The sequence below is a fragment of the Opisthorchis viverrini genome (assembly GCF_000715545.1).
Source record: "Opisthorchis viverrini unplaced genomic scaffold opera_v5_189, whole genome shotgun sequence".
Taxonomy (NCBI): domain Eukaryota; kingdom Metazoa; phylum Platyhelminthes; class Trematoda; order Opisthorchiida; family Opisthorchiidae; genus Opisthorchis; species Opisthorchis viverrini.
The window spans coordinates 366,591-381,714 of record NW_008751836.1 but is presented as its reverse complement, the minus strand read 5'-3'; the positions used below and the strand labels follow the sequence as shown (position 1 = coordinate 381,714).

Here is a 15,124-nt window from a genome sequence, read left to right as displayed (position 1 = left end):
ACCCGGATCACGTGATCACGTCAGTAAACAGTCAAACCAGTAGACAGTTCAAACCGCAAGATTTATACTCGTGCCTGAAATAACCTAATATAACTTAACAAGATGAAGGGTACAACCCTACACTCAACGAAAAGCAGCCTTATGTTAGGGGCAGCTGATGTTTTTGCGGGCTTAACTGAAAATATGAAACAGGTGACATTCCTTAAGCGCTCTTTAGTGATGGCTATTGCTTGAAGTCAGGTCGATTCGATCCGGTGAAATTTGGGTTGAAATGGACACCTTCTGAAAGACCATCTCTCATCTCCGACCCTCAGTGTTCCCGAGAGATGGATTTTCCCCCAACAAAGACCAGTCGCAAAAACGCTCAGAATTGTTTTTCTTACATTTAGATGTACATTTGATCAACCGCATGACGTGATCAGATGCCTAAAGAGGTGGAGTGCAACAAACACCGTTTGGCAGTGGTTAAGGTCATTTGACACCATAATCAATACAGCAGCTGTCATGGCTACATCACAGCCAAGTTTAGGATAATAGTCGCTGATATGTGCAATCTGTGCAACGAAATGAATGCTGTCAAGCGACGAATGACGCGTATTACAGGAGCGGCGGTGTGCAGCAACGAAACAGTAGTGAAAGTCCAAAGGTGGCGAAAAGTGAGTATTCTGTAGTAACGAACGAATATAAATAAACTAGAACCATATCAGCGTTTTCACAATGGATTTTTGGTCAAGTAGGCGTATGCCGACCACCCGAACTTGCCTATAACTCGGTCATTCTTCAAAACAGATTGTAGAATACTTCGACGTATTCAGGAAAGCCCACTTGTGTGACGCGCAAAACCACGAGCCAGAAATTGTGGATTCTTGAGATTTATCAAAAGATGCGGTACTACATGTATAAAATACTCAATAAAAGAGGTACAAGCCTCAAATTACGGGGTTTTCCGTCTAAACTGTTGCACAAAGTAGTGCAAGTCCAAAGAAAGTCCGAAGAAGATGGCAAATCGATCTTAGTTTGCGATACACGTCTGGGCACAAAACGTGGTAACGCAAAATGGTCAAAAAGCGCGCGTAAAGGATGGTCGACCAAACTGGTTCGACAAGTAAAGGGCAAATCATAGCAGATTGAGGCAATCTGACTAATCGGTGAAGTCGGAAATCAACGTATCCATGCGCAGAATGTTTGGCCAAGGAAGATCAATCTACAGGCATTTGAATAATCAAGGCACAATAATCGCTGAATGTTTGTTACCATCAATGTAACCATAACCGCGACTTTGGAGGTATGTTTGCTTTTTCCATCCGGTACCATTGGACAATCACTCTTAGCTCTATTCTCATTTGCTCTATTGCAAGTTTCAGGAAAGTATTAATTGCGAATCATCCGGGGCAACAGAAAAACCGGTAAGCACATCGTGTGCTCGTACAAACAGAGTTCACATGAAGAATTCCATCTTCGCATAACCTTATTTCTGATTCAATCAAGATAGTCCCCAAAGCAAGTTTCAGCTTTCCGAAATCTTAGTCTGCAGCATAACCAAGGACAATGAGCAGTGAACTTTCTCCACGAACTTTCAGGTGGAATGCGAAAACCAATACTACGAAGGGGAAACAGCTATTTTTCCAAAACCACTAAAGTGAAAGCATAAAATTCACTCTAACGCCATGCCAGCAATTAAAAAACCACGTCTGATGTATTGAAGGCTAGCAATACAAGGAACGCTGTTGTGAATCGAAAAATCTCTTGAAAGTCTGAGCAAGAAAAATATGGAAGGAGATAGAGTGGAGTACCTGAAGGTAGCGGAAAGAGGACGGGTAACTTTCAAACTTGGCGGGGGGGGGGGCGGTTGGTAAAAATCCTTCAAATGTGAAATACTTCTTCATATTTGTAAAGTATGATGGTTGCTTGCAGTCCGTGTCGGGTCGGCCCGTTTATGTTGAGGCTGTCTTCCACACTTCAAATGATCAGAATCAAGCAACCATCTCGACTGCACCTTATACTAACGTGAATGGCACTTTTTCGGTCATTCGAAACTACGGAGTCCAAAGGCGGCATTCGTTAAACACAATGGCAAATTTGTTGGTGCAGCTGTACATAGTAAAGTCGCATAGCTTGCTTCAAGTTGCCGAACTGGAGAGGAGAGAACAGTAAGTGTATTTCAAGCTGAAATTTCATTGTTTCGAATTATTGTTAAAAAGATATAGCTTCATGATGACCGCTTGACCATCTGGAGAGAGCGAAGAGATTCATTAAAGCTCGAACTGTGTGATTCGAATCTTCGCTTGTTGTTAACGGAATAACAATGGAACAGTATTGCTCTCGAGGGTGAGTTTGGAGTGAACTAAAAGTTTGCTCGTTAGCCCTAGTATCCAGTTAACGGAGATCTCATCACATACAACACAGACGTTACCGTTAAGCTGAATCTGAAGAAGTGAACTGCAGTTATCCAGAAATACTCTCACTTGCAAATCAATTTAGTTTTCACGAGAGACTCAACTGAATCTCTCGTTTATGATGTCCTCCAGCTGAATGTGCTGCACACAGGCCACCTCATGATTCAGTTGGCACGATATTCGAGATATCGCAGTATATTTCCATAAAGGAAACTACTCACAAGGTTGTGAGTAGTTTCCTTTATGAACTGCAGTCACTTTGAATCTGGTCTTGAATAATATGAAATTGAGCCACGAACTCGGCCATTTCATTGAATGAACCAAGGGGTATTTTTAACACATTTTAGAAGCACACTTTAAGACGCAAGCGTCTGAACAGGGTTTCGAACCCTAACCGATGGTTAGGGAACAGGAATTTGCGACGTTTTCCCTCAGACTATTCGGTCCTTTTGCCGATGAGAATTTACTCGTGGTAAGATTTTTTGAAGGGAGGCGACTGAATTGTGGAAAATCGTTTGCTTCGAGTGAGCATTTGCTTTTAGGGGGCACTCACGAGCAAGTAACAGTGACATGTCATTCAGTTTTGCCCGCATTATTAGGCTGCCTCGCAGATGCGGTATTCTTGCTCTTAAGTTAAAGGTTACTGGTCTGTCATTGTGGGCAAACGGTGGCTGATGAAGGCTTTATATTTCGGTACGCAGTACATTTGCACGTTGTAATCTGTAAATAACCGGTGGATTGCTCGATTGACCTGCCTGTACCTCACTAAAGCTTACTTAACAACACTAACAAAGCTTGTGGCAAGCAAAACGAAACTGGATCGCGCAACTGATGGTAGTATGACGAAAATTTCTTATACCTGTCCAAAAACTATTCTAGCATTTCGTTTAATCGGGTTATCTTGAAACACTCAGAGGGATCGGTACCACTGCAAGTTTGAAGGATGTTTGCACACTCCCCCAGCCACACACAACTACATAATCATCATACAAACTGGTCTCCTTTTCAATGCTTTGAACAATGAAAAAACAACGAAAACCATTAAAGTTGAATAAGATTATAGAGTAGGACAGAGTATGGTGTGTTGTCCTGGTTGTCAGGGCCAATATATACGGTGACTGTGTGGTCAGACGCACGCCAAGTACAATAAAGTAAACTATGATGAGAAGTACCCCAAGAAAAATTTATTGTGGTCCGTATGTGTGTGTGTCAGTCTACACTGTTCAATCATAGTTCACGTCGATCTAATGAATTCAGTTAACTTGGCGGTGATCGTGGGGTCGATAATATCTTGCTTATCGCTTGCGGTAGTTCACGGCTGAACTCAGTGCGTTGTTGATTGCTCCGCGAAGCGAACATGACTGCTCGGGCTACGTACTAACGCTAGGCATAATTAGCGGTGTAAAAACCCATGAAGTTTTTCTCGCTAGTACGAACTAAGCCGAATGAATGATAGTAGAGGTATCAGGCTTCTTGATTATTACAGTGTTAAACGTAAGGTTTAAAATGAACGAAATAAGACAATCGTGAAAATAGTCATTGTTGTAGACCACTGAACAAAGTAATTGGCGCGCTACACAGCCACCCAGTGAGCGATGATCGTTTCTGAATAAAAACTTCCGTCGGGGCTGAAAATTTGACGATGTTATCTTTCCTGGATTCGGTTAACAAGAACAGTTTGGATCCTTTTTAGGGGACAGCTAGACTGATAGAAGACAGAGCGGTATCATACCTACAGATTACTCAATAGTGGTCACAGAATGAGCATTCCATATGGATTCACTCAACAACTAAACAGATTCTGATAAAGTGACGGTCAACTCTACAGTCATAGTGTGACAGTGCTACTCAAGAACCTTCTGTGGATGTAGCCTAAAAGATGGTTCACACAAAACACACTGAGGTGGGGTCTGTCACCATTTGTGCGCAGAATTTAGACGTGGCAGCCCAAGAAAAACTCAGGAACGTCGCACACTTACTTCCTCCTTAATTTGTCCATTAGGCTGAATCATTATCGTAACTCTGTGTCTAAAAACATTGTGTTGGGAGAGAACAGTTGTCTAGATCACTTTGTTTCCAATCCCGAATGAAAACTAGCTCGATCCAGCTGTTCGATAGAGATGCGGTGACGATTTCTATGGTGCCCATCATGCCATGAAAATGGATGAGCTCGAGGGGAAGGGGAAAAACTGTGGAAGTGAGAAAACACGAGTTGAAAAAAAGAATGTGCTAGGCATGAACTTCAAGCTAAGACGTACACTGTCTACTCTGAAGTTAATTTCGCAGATCCAAGTGGACAAAGAGAAGATGTTTCATGCAGAGCGATTTTGGCAAATGAATGTGAGTTTTGCACTTTCACTATGACAATACCTGGAGGGTCACCCATCCCCATCTATGCCTTTATTCCCGGCACCTTTCATGCCGATACAGTGCTACGTTGTGTATAAAAGACAGGTTCTGAAATGCCGTATACTACTCACTTGCATACTGCAAAACACATTTGTGCCACCTAATTGTTGCTGCTTTTTGCACCGATATCATCATTGCTGGCTCAGCCATTGAAAAATCAATCGCCCGAAACATAGCGCCTTCTGCTTGTCGCGTTGACTCGATCAATTTACGTGATCATTTGTGCCCAATTCCATGAATTATTCGGCTAGCCTTGAATCGGTCGGATGATGTTCGCGGTTTTTGTGGTAAGGATACTTAATGTATTCTTCTCTAATGTACCACTTGACCACGAGCAATTCTTGACAAACCGTGTTGTTCATTTTGGCGTTGATGTTTTTGCAAACTAACCAAGTTTTCCTTTCCCATGCCGTATGAAGGCAAAACACCTCATAAATATGCATCACGAGCCAAGGTTGAACACATCTTACCTCGTCCAGTGTGACATGCTTCTCCACCCAGTTAGGTAATTTTAAAAGATGGAAAATTTTGACTTGTCCGTGGGGATTTCAGATTGGTATTTAATCCTCTGCATCTCAACCGACGGACATCGAAGCGTATGTAGTTTGAGATGCACTTGAACTCGACCTAATGTGTCCGGATGGCGATTTTCAGGCAAAACATGCAAGCACAGCCTTGAGCTACATACCCCATTGCTCTCCACTTGCTTGCGGCTGCACACTTCCGGCGACCTAGAGGCATTTTCGGCAGGATGTGCAGGTCCACGTGCATTGTCCCAAGTTACCGAGGGAAAGCATCTTCGATTGGATAGACACCTGTTCGTAAGCGGATCCTCTCGCAGCGTCCTTGAATGAGTCTCAGGCGGGAAGCTTATCATCGCCTGTTTATCATAGCTGTTTCTCCTCACATGATTGTAGCTCTGGCACTATCAAAGGAAACTTTTATGACGCCTGAAGTGCGCTCTCACGGCAGATTAAAAGCCCAGATGCAGTTGTGGTTGTGAAGATTTGAATAAACAAGTGGGCAGGCTTAGAGCATCTGGGACTCAGTTAGGTGGTCGGCGTAGATTGGACTCGAAACGTACGAATAATGGCGAACTGGTGCTTTAGCCATGCACTGACTGCAGCAATTGAAATCGCCTGACAATATGACGCCCTCCAACAGCCTACCGACTACGAATCCAAATTCATCACATCGCCGTCGGTTACCGATGGCGCAGACCAGTTACCAACTGCCACTCGTTTTGGAACACATCTGTGGATTCCGACTACTCGTTCGTCCGAAATCGCTCCTCTCTTCGTTTTCCATGGCCACGCAAGGGGAGGGCAAATGGCTCAGCAACTGTAGCAAGCCTCTGCAAAGTCCGCTGAAGCAGTGGATATCAGACAGAACCATAGCACCCCTCGATTCTCGGTTCCCACCGGTCTCGAGCATAATTTGACCAGACAAATAATCAGACACTATTGGAGCAAGTACCCTGAACAGCAATGATCTTCGCCACTTACTACCACTAAGTTGGATCCTACAACTGAAGTAGAGCGCTGGACAGTGGAGCTGGAAGCCCCTACGAACACCAAGGTTTATGGCTACATATGTTCTCTCAAACGGCACCCAGCTGCTGGTCCGGATGACCTGCCAGCCATCTTGTTCAAAGATGGGGCGAAGTCCTCAGGCAGTGCTTTCCTAATCTATTTGACTGCATCTGGCGAAAGGAGACCGTCCCAGACAACTGAGGAGAATCGGTGATAGGCTAGCACTAATTCCCTTCCCCATTCAATTTTATTCTTATTATATATATATATATGACATAATATATAGCTCAACAAAATGGAATCAAACATGCTGGAAGACTGATTGGCGCCGAGGTCTGATTTACCGGTCAGTAGCGGTTGCGCTATTATAGAGCTACTTGTGTTTTGTGTGATGTTGAATGCATTGCTGTGCCTAAGATCTTGTCGCCGAATTAGATCTGAGGGAATAAGACCGGCGGGAGGAGACAGAGAGAACCATCACAACTCATCGACAAGCCTAAACATGATGGGATAACGCTAAGCACCTGCACAGACCTTTTTTCACCGAGGTATCTGTGTCTCGTAGCAATTCCTCCAAGTTTCAGCATAATACTGCGCCTCTCCGAGTACAATACCATTCCGGGAGAACGCCAATTGTTTCACCGTCAAGGTAGTAGTGGATGGCCTAACGGCATTCCAATGACTACAGGATCAGAGTTACTGTCATCCTTAGGACAACAATGTCTGGCAGACACTCCTCAGCACGAGGAACAAATTTAACTCGATTCCAGTTGCTTAAGTCCAGTAGGTGAACCGGTGTGTGTGTGTGTGCGTGTGTGTGTGTGTATGCTTGTGTGTTGATGACAATGCCAAGGCATGGGTGACAGCATGTTGCACATGTCCACACATTCGTGACTGAGTCCTCACCGAAAGGTTCACTTATATTGTAGTACTGAGACGTACCGCATCTCAAAGATTCTCACGCCTGCATGTACGGCCGTCAGCCAGGCAATATTTGCAGCGCCTGGTTCTCTCATAATCTAAGTTGGAAGTTACAGATTTTCACATTTCAACAGCGGAATTTCATCCGTTCCGAATTTCGATCTCCTTTCTTCAGCTGATCAGATCACAGTTGTTTAAGGATATGAGGTTCGAATGTCCCTTTCGAGTGGGATAACCAGCGGAGCTAGTTTCACATGAACTTTAACGGTGTTCTCTATGGACAATCTACAGTGCTTCTCTGGTGACTGAGCCAGAGGTTTCGGAGTCCGCAAACAGCCCATAAAACGGCTATTTTCGCTCACAACTTTTCGCCTGCGGCAAAAATTAGGTCAACCGTGATTCACCCCCTTCGGAATCCACACTACCCTTCAAGAACATTCTTCCCCAGAATGCTACTGAGTGAGTAGAACACGAGCTATAATTTGTGGAATTACACACGTGACTGATTCTGTGGTAACTGTACATCTTCTTTCGACTTTCTTCCCAGTTGTACACAAGAATAATCGTCACGACCTTGAGATCTCGCGAAGTGTCCGCCATTTTCCAAACTGTGTTCAGCAGGTGGGGAGGTTCGTTCTGTAGTGTCGATCCTCGCAGCTTGAACTAAACTAGAGAAAGTTCAGCTGTTAAAGCGAGAATTATTAACCTGAAGGTCCTTGGTTTGAACCCAACCCCGGCACAAACGAGCTAACATAAACGAGGGATTCATTTGAGCCTCTCGTGAAAGCCAAATTGATTTGCGAATGAGTGCATTTCTCTAAATCGGTCCAATTTGGGTTCAAGTAGAACAAAAGGTTGACGGAAACTCATGTTTAGTTACGTTCCCTCTTGAACAGGGCCCGCGGGTTAACTGTAGGGGACAGTTCAACCGATGGGCCCAGTTGACGACCCATAACTCTCAGTAAACCATTGGGCTCCAACAGGCGTATGCAAAGCAGTTCAGTGGCCCGCACCCTTCAAAAGACTCATCTGAGCAGCTAGCAGATAGCTGCTTCGGTTTGTACAACGTTAGTCAAAAGAATCCACTTCTAACGCTGTTGGAAGCATAGCACTGCGGAATTTCCAGTGTTAACACTGGTCGCTGGTAGAGTCATACATGTGTGAAATCTAAACAGACAAGATGTATAAACACTACTCAAGGAACTGGAGTAAATATACGATACAGGTACACTACAGATAGAAAGTAAAAAAACACGCAATGGCAACCTCGAATGGTAGACCAGACTAAGTTCGAGCAAGTGGATAGGTGTTCCATCTCCCGACAACACCGAGGGTTAGCGACGTGCACTTCAAAAAATACACCGCGAAGTGCAATAATTGGTCCCCGAAGCAAGCAAAAATGGTTTATAGATGGTTTGGTGGAAATCGGTCCTGTTCGCACACTGTGAGCCGCACATTGGATCACATCCAGTCAAATCCCATGAACTAAGCCATTGCAGGCAGAGAAATGTCTGTTGACCGATGAATTCCGCAACGAACCTCAAGACTGCATTCACACAGTTAATATGGAGTCAATAAAGACTATTTCATATTAAAAAATAGACATTATGGTGCAGAATAAGGGTTAACCAGAAACATCGGAAATCCTGAGTTTCAAGAAGATAAACACACTTCCGTCAGTGAAGGAAAGTACAGAGACTGGTGAAGAAGATAACGTTAGATTATCCCTTGCTCTTTTACGGCTCAGGATTCGGGAATGATTTTGTAAAGGGTAATGCAGTGAAAACTCCATTATTGAGGCCTATACGGATGAATGAAGAAATCAGATTTTCGCGCGGTGGAGAGGAATCCATCGAAAGTCGTTACATTCAGTTATTTTTTGTTGTCGCGTGTGGACAATGACTGCCCCCTGAAAGACTACTGTCAGTGTAGGAAGTTCAACTTTTGTGGGCGCACATTCTTCCTAAGTTAGCGTGAAACGAAACCCGATTGTACCCAGATGTCCTTGACTCGGAGATCTAATTACCTGGCTTTATCCTGGAAAACAAGCTTGGTGATGGAGATATGCTTTGTTGTAAAAATACAGCATGGTGATTCAGAAGCCTGTGTGTGTGACAAGAATGGTGCCCTTGGAGCCATTTGATGCTGGACTCAGTTGAAGGAAACCGCAGTGTCTCCCAAAGCTCAGATTCCCATCCATATTCAGGCGTTATGGCAGAGGTTCGAACCTCTCCCAACTGACTAGGGGATGTTTTGCAACCGGCATCATTTGACATCGATCCGCTTCATGCGATTCTTGAATGCAATTGAACTTTAAAAATATCTTACTCCCTATTTAGATAGTTGCTGGACAGCATTGTAACATGCTAAACCTGAATCTACCGCCAACACCTACGTGTAATGATCTTCTGTCTTATCCTCTTATTGGTAAGAGTGGATGCTACCTTGTTTTCTACTCTGGGTCAGGTGTGGTGGCATTTATACAGTGCTTACGGAGAGTTACCTATCCAAGTGCAAAGAATATACGGCACTTATGGACTCCTTGGCAGTATAACTTCGAAGATGCTTGGTTCTTATTCTGGTTCAAAACCAAGAGACTTGTGTCCAGTATTTCCGAAGGCATCCATTTGACAACAGTGATTCGTAGATTGACAAACAGCTCTGCCAACCGATTAAACAGAGGTTGAAACTCTGGAACCGTTTCAATTTTATCCAGTTACCCGCTGATTACGCAAAGTTTGTGGTAGTATGAAGTAGCAAGCAGTACGAAAGGGAAGTGGGGAGTGGGGTTTGCGCAGCCCAAAGTTCGCCTGACTAAAGTATCCGAGGTATGTCTCAGGCAGTTAGCTGGGTACCAGAAAGGGGGTGAAAAGGTTTGGATTGAGGACCCTTACTCTTTCCTAGGAATACGGGTACTCTACTTCATGTTAACGACGCCAAAAGCTACCAGTATTCCTCAATTTACACTAAGAAAGACGCGGTCCTGTTCTAAAGTACCTTGCATTTACTCATGACAGTGCTATGATCTTTTTCAAAGACGCCGTATGAATCTGTCTCCGGGTCTCTCACGACACTCCTTGGCTTCCAAGAGGAAATCTATTCTCATTCTCTCTCACTGGTAGTATTCCGTGATTAACTCTCAAACCTGGACAGCTGTCCACCACCGCATTGCGAGAATTCGCAAAAAATGATACAACAGAACATGGGGAACTTCCTAATAGTGTGATTAATTCAGATCCTCTACCGATTCATTGGGAGAACGATCCAGCGCGCCATGCAGTTACATTTCAAACTAATTGGTGCTTTTTCCTGACCATAAAGGGTCTCAGAAATCTCTACTTTTGCTTCTCGATCTCTCTTGTAGACAGAGAGAAGTGGGCTGATCAAGTAAAAACGCAGTGATACATGAAAAGCGTCTTGGCATAGCAAGGAACGTTGCCAGTCATCCGGGAGTAGGTAACCATTAACACTTCACGTGTTGTTGTATGTTCTGTTCCAGTTCTGGGACCTTGTGTAAGGTTACTGCGAATGAGTATGCAAGGCAAAGATGAATGCGCAGTTAATAACAGTAGAAGAAGCCACTCATTGTTAACTGCAAGCCATAAGTGCAGAACTGCTTGCTCTGTAGAACACTGGACCGAGAGGATACTAATGCACTGATGATGTTGAGCAACAAGCTTGTTCTACAAAGTATCCCAAAAAACCTGGGGTACGGAGAACACTGGATCTGATCACCTGTCTTTGAATTCTTGATTGACGACAGGACAGAAAAAGCTCCGAGTACGTACGGTTTCTTCCGAACGACATGCTGATAGACAATGGGAACATGGCTGACACTGTGCCCTTCATTTGTTCATCTCTATAGTGAACTGAAATGCAGGCTTTGCGAAGGGTCACATGAAGCCATGCATTAGTGGTTACAGAATACTCGGATTCTATTTAAGAGGTGCTTTGCTAGCAGTCGTTAACAAGTTCTTCAGTTTCAGAAGCATCGTGTCCGATTCGACGGACGAACCGCCTTACGGATCAACGAAAATCACATCATGTTTGCACCACCATTTGGTCTTGCCTTGTGACTCGTTATAGTGTCCAGAAAGCAAGATTTCCGCACCATTGATGACAGCAACATCAGCAAAGAAAACTACTGCATCACTGCCATAGGTTACTGATTAGTAGTACAATTCATACAGTGTATGTCCGATTAGCTCTCCCTCACAATTCGGTAACATTGCAGTCCCGTGAAAAGGTTGAAAACAAGTCTGAAATTCTGACCATGCCTGTCAGCTCCTATCAAGCTAACACGTTGGATGAACAGTACGGCAGTAAACGAACGTGTACACAAGTTGCAGTCTAAACGTAGCCTCGATGACAGATCTACTAGGTAAATCCTTTCACCTGTGTGAATAAAATCTTACAAGTGTCGAGAGTGACTATCACACCGGAAGTTGTTTCAGCAACCCCAAACAAATGGGGATTAAGAGACGGCGATATACCTATGACAGGTCGCACAGCTGAGATGGTGTGGGTTCTCAGTGGGGGGTTTCGGACCCTTCCTCGTAGGCCAACATACAGCAATCTGTGGATAGCTCACATCCACAAGTTATTCAACCAGCTTGATTGGTCCCACTCTCCAGGTTCATTTCCCATAACTCTAAATCTTAGTTCCACCAATGATTCCCCCATTTTAACTATGTCTTTTTTCAACTTCGCTCACCCAACCTCTGAGTGGTTGGAGAATATCAGTGCAAAAGTACGAGACTGAAAGGTCGGCTTGACTGCGCAACGCCGCTTCAGGCAAAGCTAGCGGAGGTGCTGAAAATAATCATTCTTCTGTGGAGTTGAGGTTAGTCTTAGTCGATTAGACCCAGACCAATTAAGTCCATCGTCATACAAACAGAAACAAGATGCAGCAGGAATAAAACATGTTTTCGTTCGCCAAGGAAGCAAGAGCAAAGTAGCCTAGATGGGCTACGAGACAGTCTTTCGGGATTCTATTTGCCCGATCGTTCCGTACTACTGTGAGCACAAAAATGATCTAATTGACCACCGTCAAAGCGATCACCTACCTACCTACCTAACTAGTCAGAATGGGTATTTGTAATACACTACTCATAAGGTTGCTGAAAATCCATCGACAGCCCACGACCGGTTTCGCCCTTCTTGGGGCTCATCAGATAGGCGCAGTTCCCGGGTTTCCGTCAACCTTATGTTCTACTTGAAACCAAATTGCACGAAATTAGCGAATATACACTCATCTGCAAACTAATTTGGTTCTTTCGAGAGACTCACCTGGAACCCAGCTGAACCTCTCGGTTATGATTTTCAGAATGGTGTCAGAATGGGGTTTAACGGAGACCAATGAACATGCGTTTTGGTGCTTAAGAAATTAAGATTTTGAGGGACTAGTGACTAAATTAGGCATCCACTAACCAGAAACACGACTTATATTGTCTTGTAGGAGTAAGAATTCACCGTCTTCCCTATAAGGGTTTACTCTGAACCGATCTTTTCACCATATTTAAGTGTTTAAATGTGCCAGTGTTGGAGTTAAACAATTAACGTGAAACTCAAATGAGCCTGTCGTACAAGATTCCCGCAAAATGAATCTGATCTGCCTCCATTTGCACGAATCCAGTCCAGTATCTGAGAACGGAAAAACAGTGCTGCAATATTCCATCCAGAAAGATAGCATAGTGGGTTTGTTGTCTAGGTTTTCATCAGCCACAGGAGTAGTTTCGTATTAAGGGGAATTTGTCATCCAGTGATTCAATTAATGACTGCAACTGACACTCAAATGCGACCAGTTCAGATGCCGACCAGTAAAGTCGGTACTATCAAGGGGATAAGATATTTTGGGTAGAAAACTGATGGATTGATGACACAAGGTTGGGGGGTATGGCACATGGGTACAAATTTGAGGTAACGTGCATCGGGTCATTTGGAACGGTGTCATGTGAAGTTTGAGACGCGGTTTTCAGGGTGTGCCTTCCTTGAAACGCGTTCTGACAGGCAGCCGAACACGTTTGTGTGCACTTAGCACCGCAGTGCTCGAAGTGGAAATATTGCACAAACAAGACCTAACAAGAAACTTCACTGTCGGGTTTGCCACCAACAAGAAAGTCCATCAAGAGGATTTTACTCATAGCCGGGCACAGCACACGTTGGTTAGTGGACCCGATTGCGCGGCATTCCCGTTTCGGGCAAACCGATTCAACAGTAACACGCCAAGAAGCACAGCTTTCACTGAATAACCATCAGACCCATGGAGTCTAGGTGGACCGGTAGTACCACATATGGTTCACCCTGAACCGACTCTGTATACACCAGAACAGGGAATCATACCGGAAGATGGACAGGAGAAGGCAGTAGTTCCGAAACTATCAGCAGGCCCAATTGGTGGTTCGTAAGTGTCCGTTCTGGTGACCACAACTCAACGGTTGGACCTTACAGTGCCTACAAAGTTTCATCTGATGAGCCCTACCACTCAGGAGGCAATGGTCAACGATGGTCATAGGCAATCACCTCCAGCACCATTGTAAGCCCGACATTCTGAAACGTCCAGAGTGTTGGTGTAGGTCCTCTACGGATGGATACACCGAATAGAACGCAATAGAATACATCAAATCACAACTCAAAACAATAAAGTACGATGCAACACTAGGTATGTAGTGCGAGGTGCGGTAGCGATGAAGTATACACCCAACGAACCAGACTCTATCCTTGAGAAATCACTGACGGCCTACTTAGGTCAGAGCTGTAGACACAAAAAGTCAATACTGACAACGTATTCAGACGGATACATGGTTGCTCATAACGAACAGGAGACGCGCCTTAGGCACATGCATAAGACCAGCTTGAGCAAGGCATTATTCAGCCTGGTCCATTCAATCATGGCCACTGAAAATCACTTCTAGAGCATTAGGGTGACAGAGGGGGAAACAGCCTAGCAGTTAAACCATCCGTTTTGTATAGATTGGGGCTGCATTACTGATAAGCCAGAATGCTTCCGCATGATATTCTGTGGTAAGCCCTGATTTGATGTCATCCCATTCACACAATGATGATCGTTGAAAGAATCGTGAACTTAGCACATTGAATCACTGTGTGCCAAAGTATTTATGTAGGTTCTGATCTATACGGCGATGGTCACGAGAAGCCACTTCTTGCACCGCTGCAGGCTCATTCGTCTAGTAACTTCAGAAAGCTAGTAAACTCACTACAGCTGCCGACGTTTCACCAACAAAACACTATTTGTCCGATGTTGAGTAACGAGTGCGGTGCGACCAGCGAAGGCAAATACAACTATCGACGTGCAGCTTGGTCTTCAGTTGAGGATTCCGGGTTCTCTAGACCCGTTTCCCAAGTGTACCAGAACCCACAACATCGTTTGCAACACGGAATCTCAGCTCACGGTAGGTCGTCAAGTCAGCAGACAAAGTGCATCTGAGGTATTACAAGACGGAGCACTAGTCCACAAACTCTGTTCCATTCTTAAGGCGCGAACTGTTGAGGAGCCCAACTGGGGTGGGCTGATGTGTGAAAAAAGTCACTTTCGAGTTGGCACTCAGGCCAAACAGCCTATCAGCAGCCAAAAACCGGGTTCACCGGATCAAAACGTCCACTGTTGAAAGCATATCCGTCAAGCCGGCACTCGAACTGTTCGCCACTATCGTCGCTCACAAAGAGTACATCCGCGACTGCTGTTAGGTACAGCTTGAAGAGGGTAGGAGCAAGAATGTATTAGGTTTACGCAGTTTTTGGCTCTGCTGTAAGTGTGTCTTCTCCACCAGCCTTGTCATTACATAGTTGCACGTTCGCCTACTGTACTTCTTCAATAGTTAGAGGAAGGCCAAACGACACTTCCTT

General features: G+C 44.5%; 1 protein-coding gene across 1 annotated transcript in view; it reads right to left on the bottom strand.

The window, feature by feature from the left end:
• Positions 1-4,561: 4,561 nt before the first annotated feature.
• T265_14344 (hypothetical protein) overlaps positions 4,562-15,124 on the bottom strand; it is a gene marked incomplete at both ends in the record, with an annotated part of 27,672 nt that continues 17,109 nt past the window's right edge. Inside the window, one exon of the mRNA XM_009173247.1 lies at positions 4,562-4,585. Coding sequence (XP_009171511.1) covers positions 4,563-4,585 — 23 coding nt within the window. The remainder of the gene's footprint in view (positions 4,586-15,124) is intronic.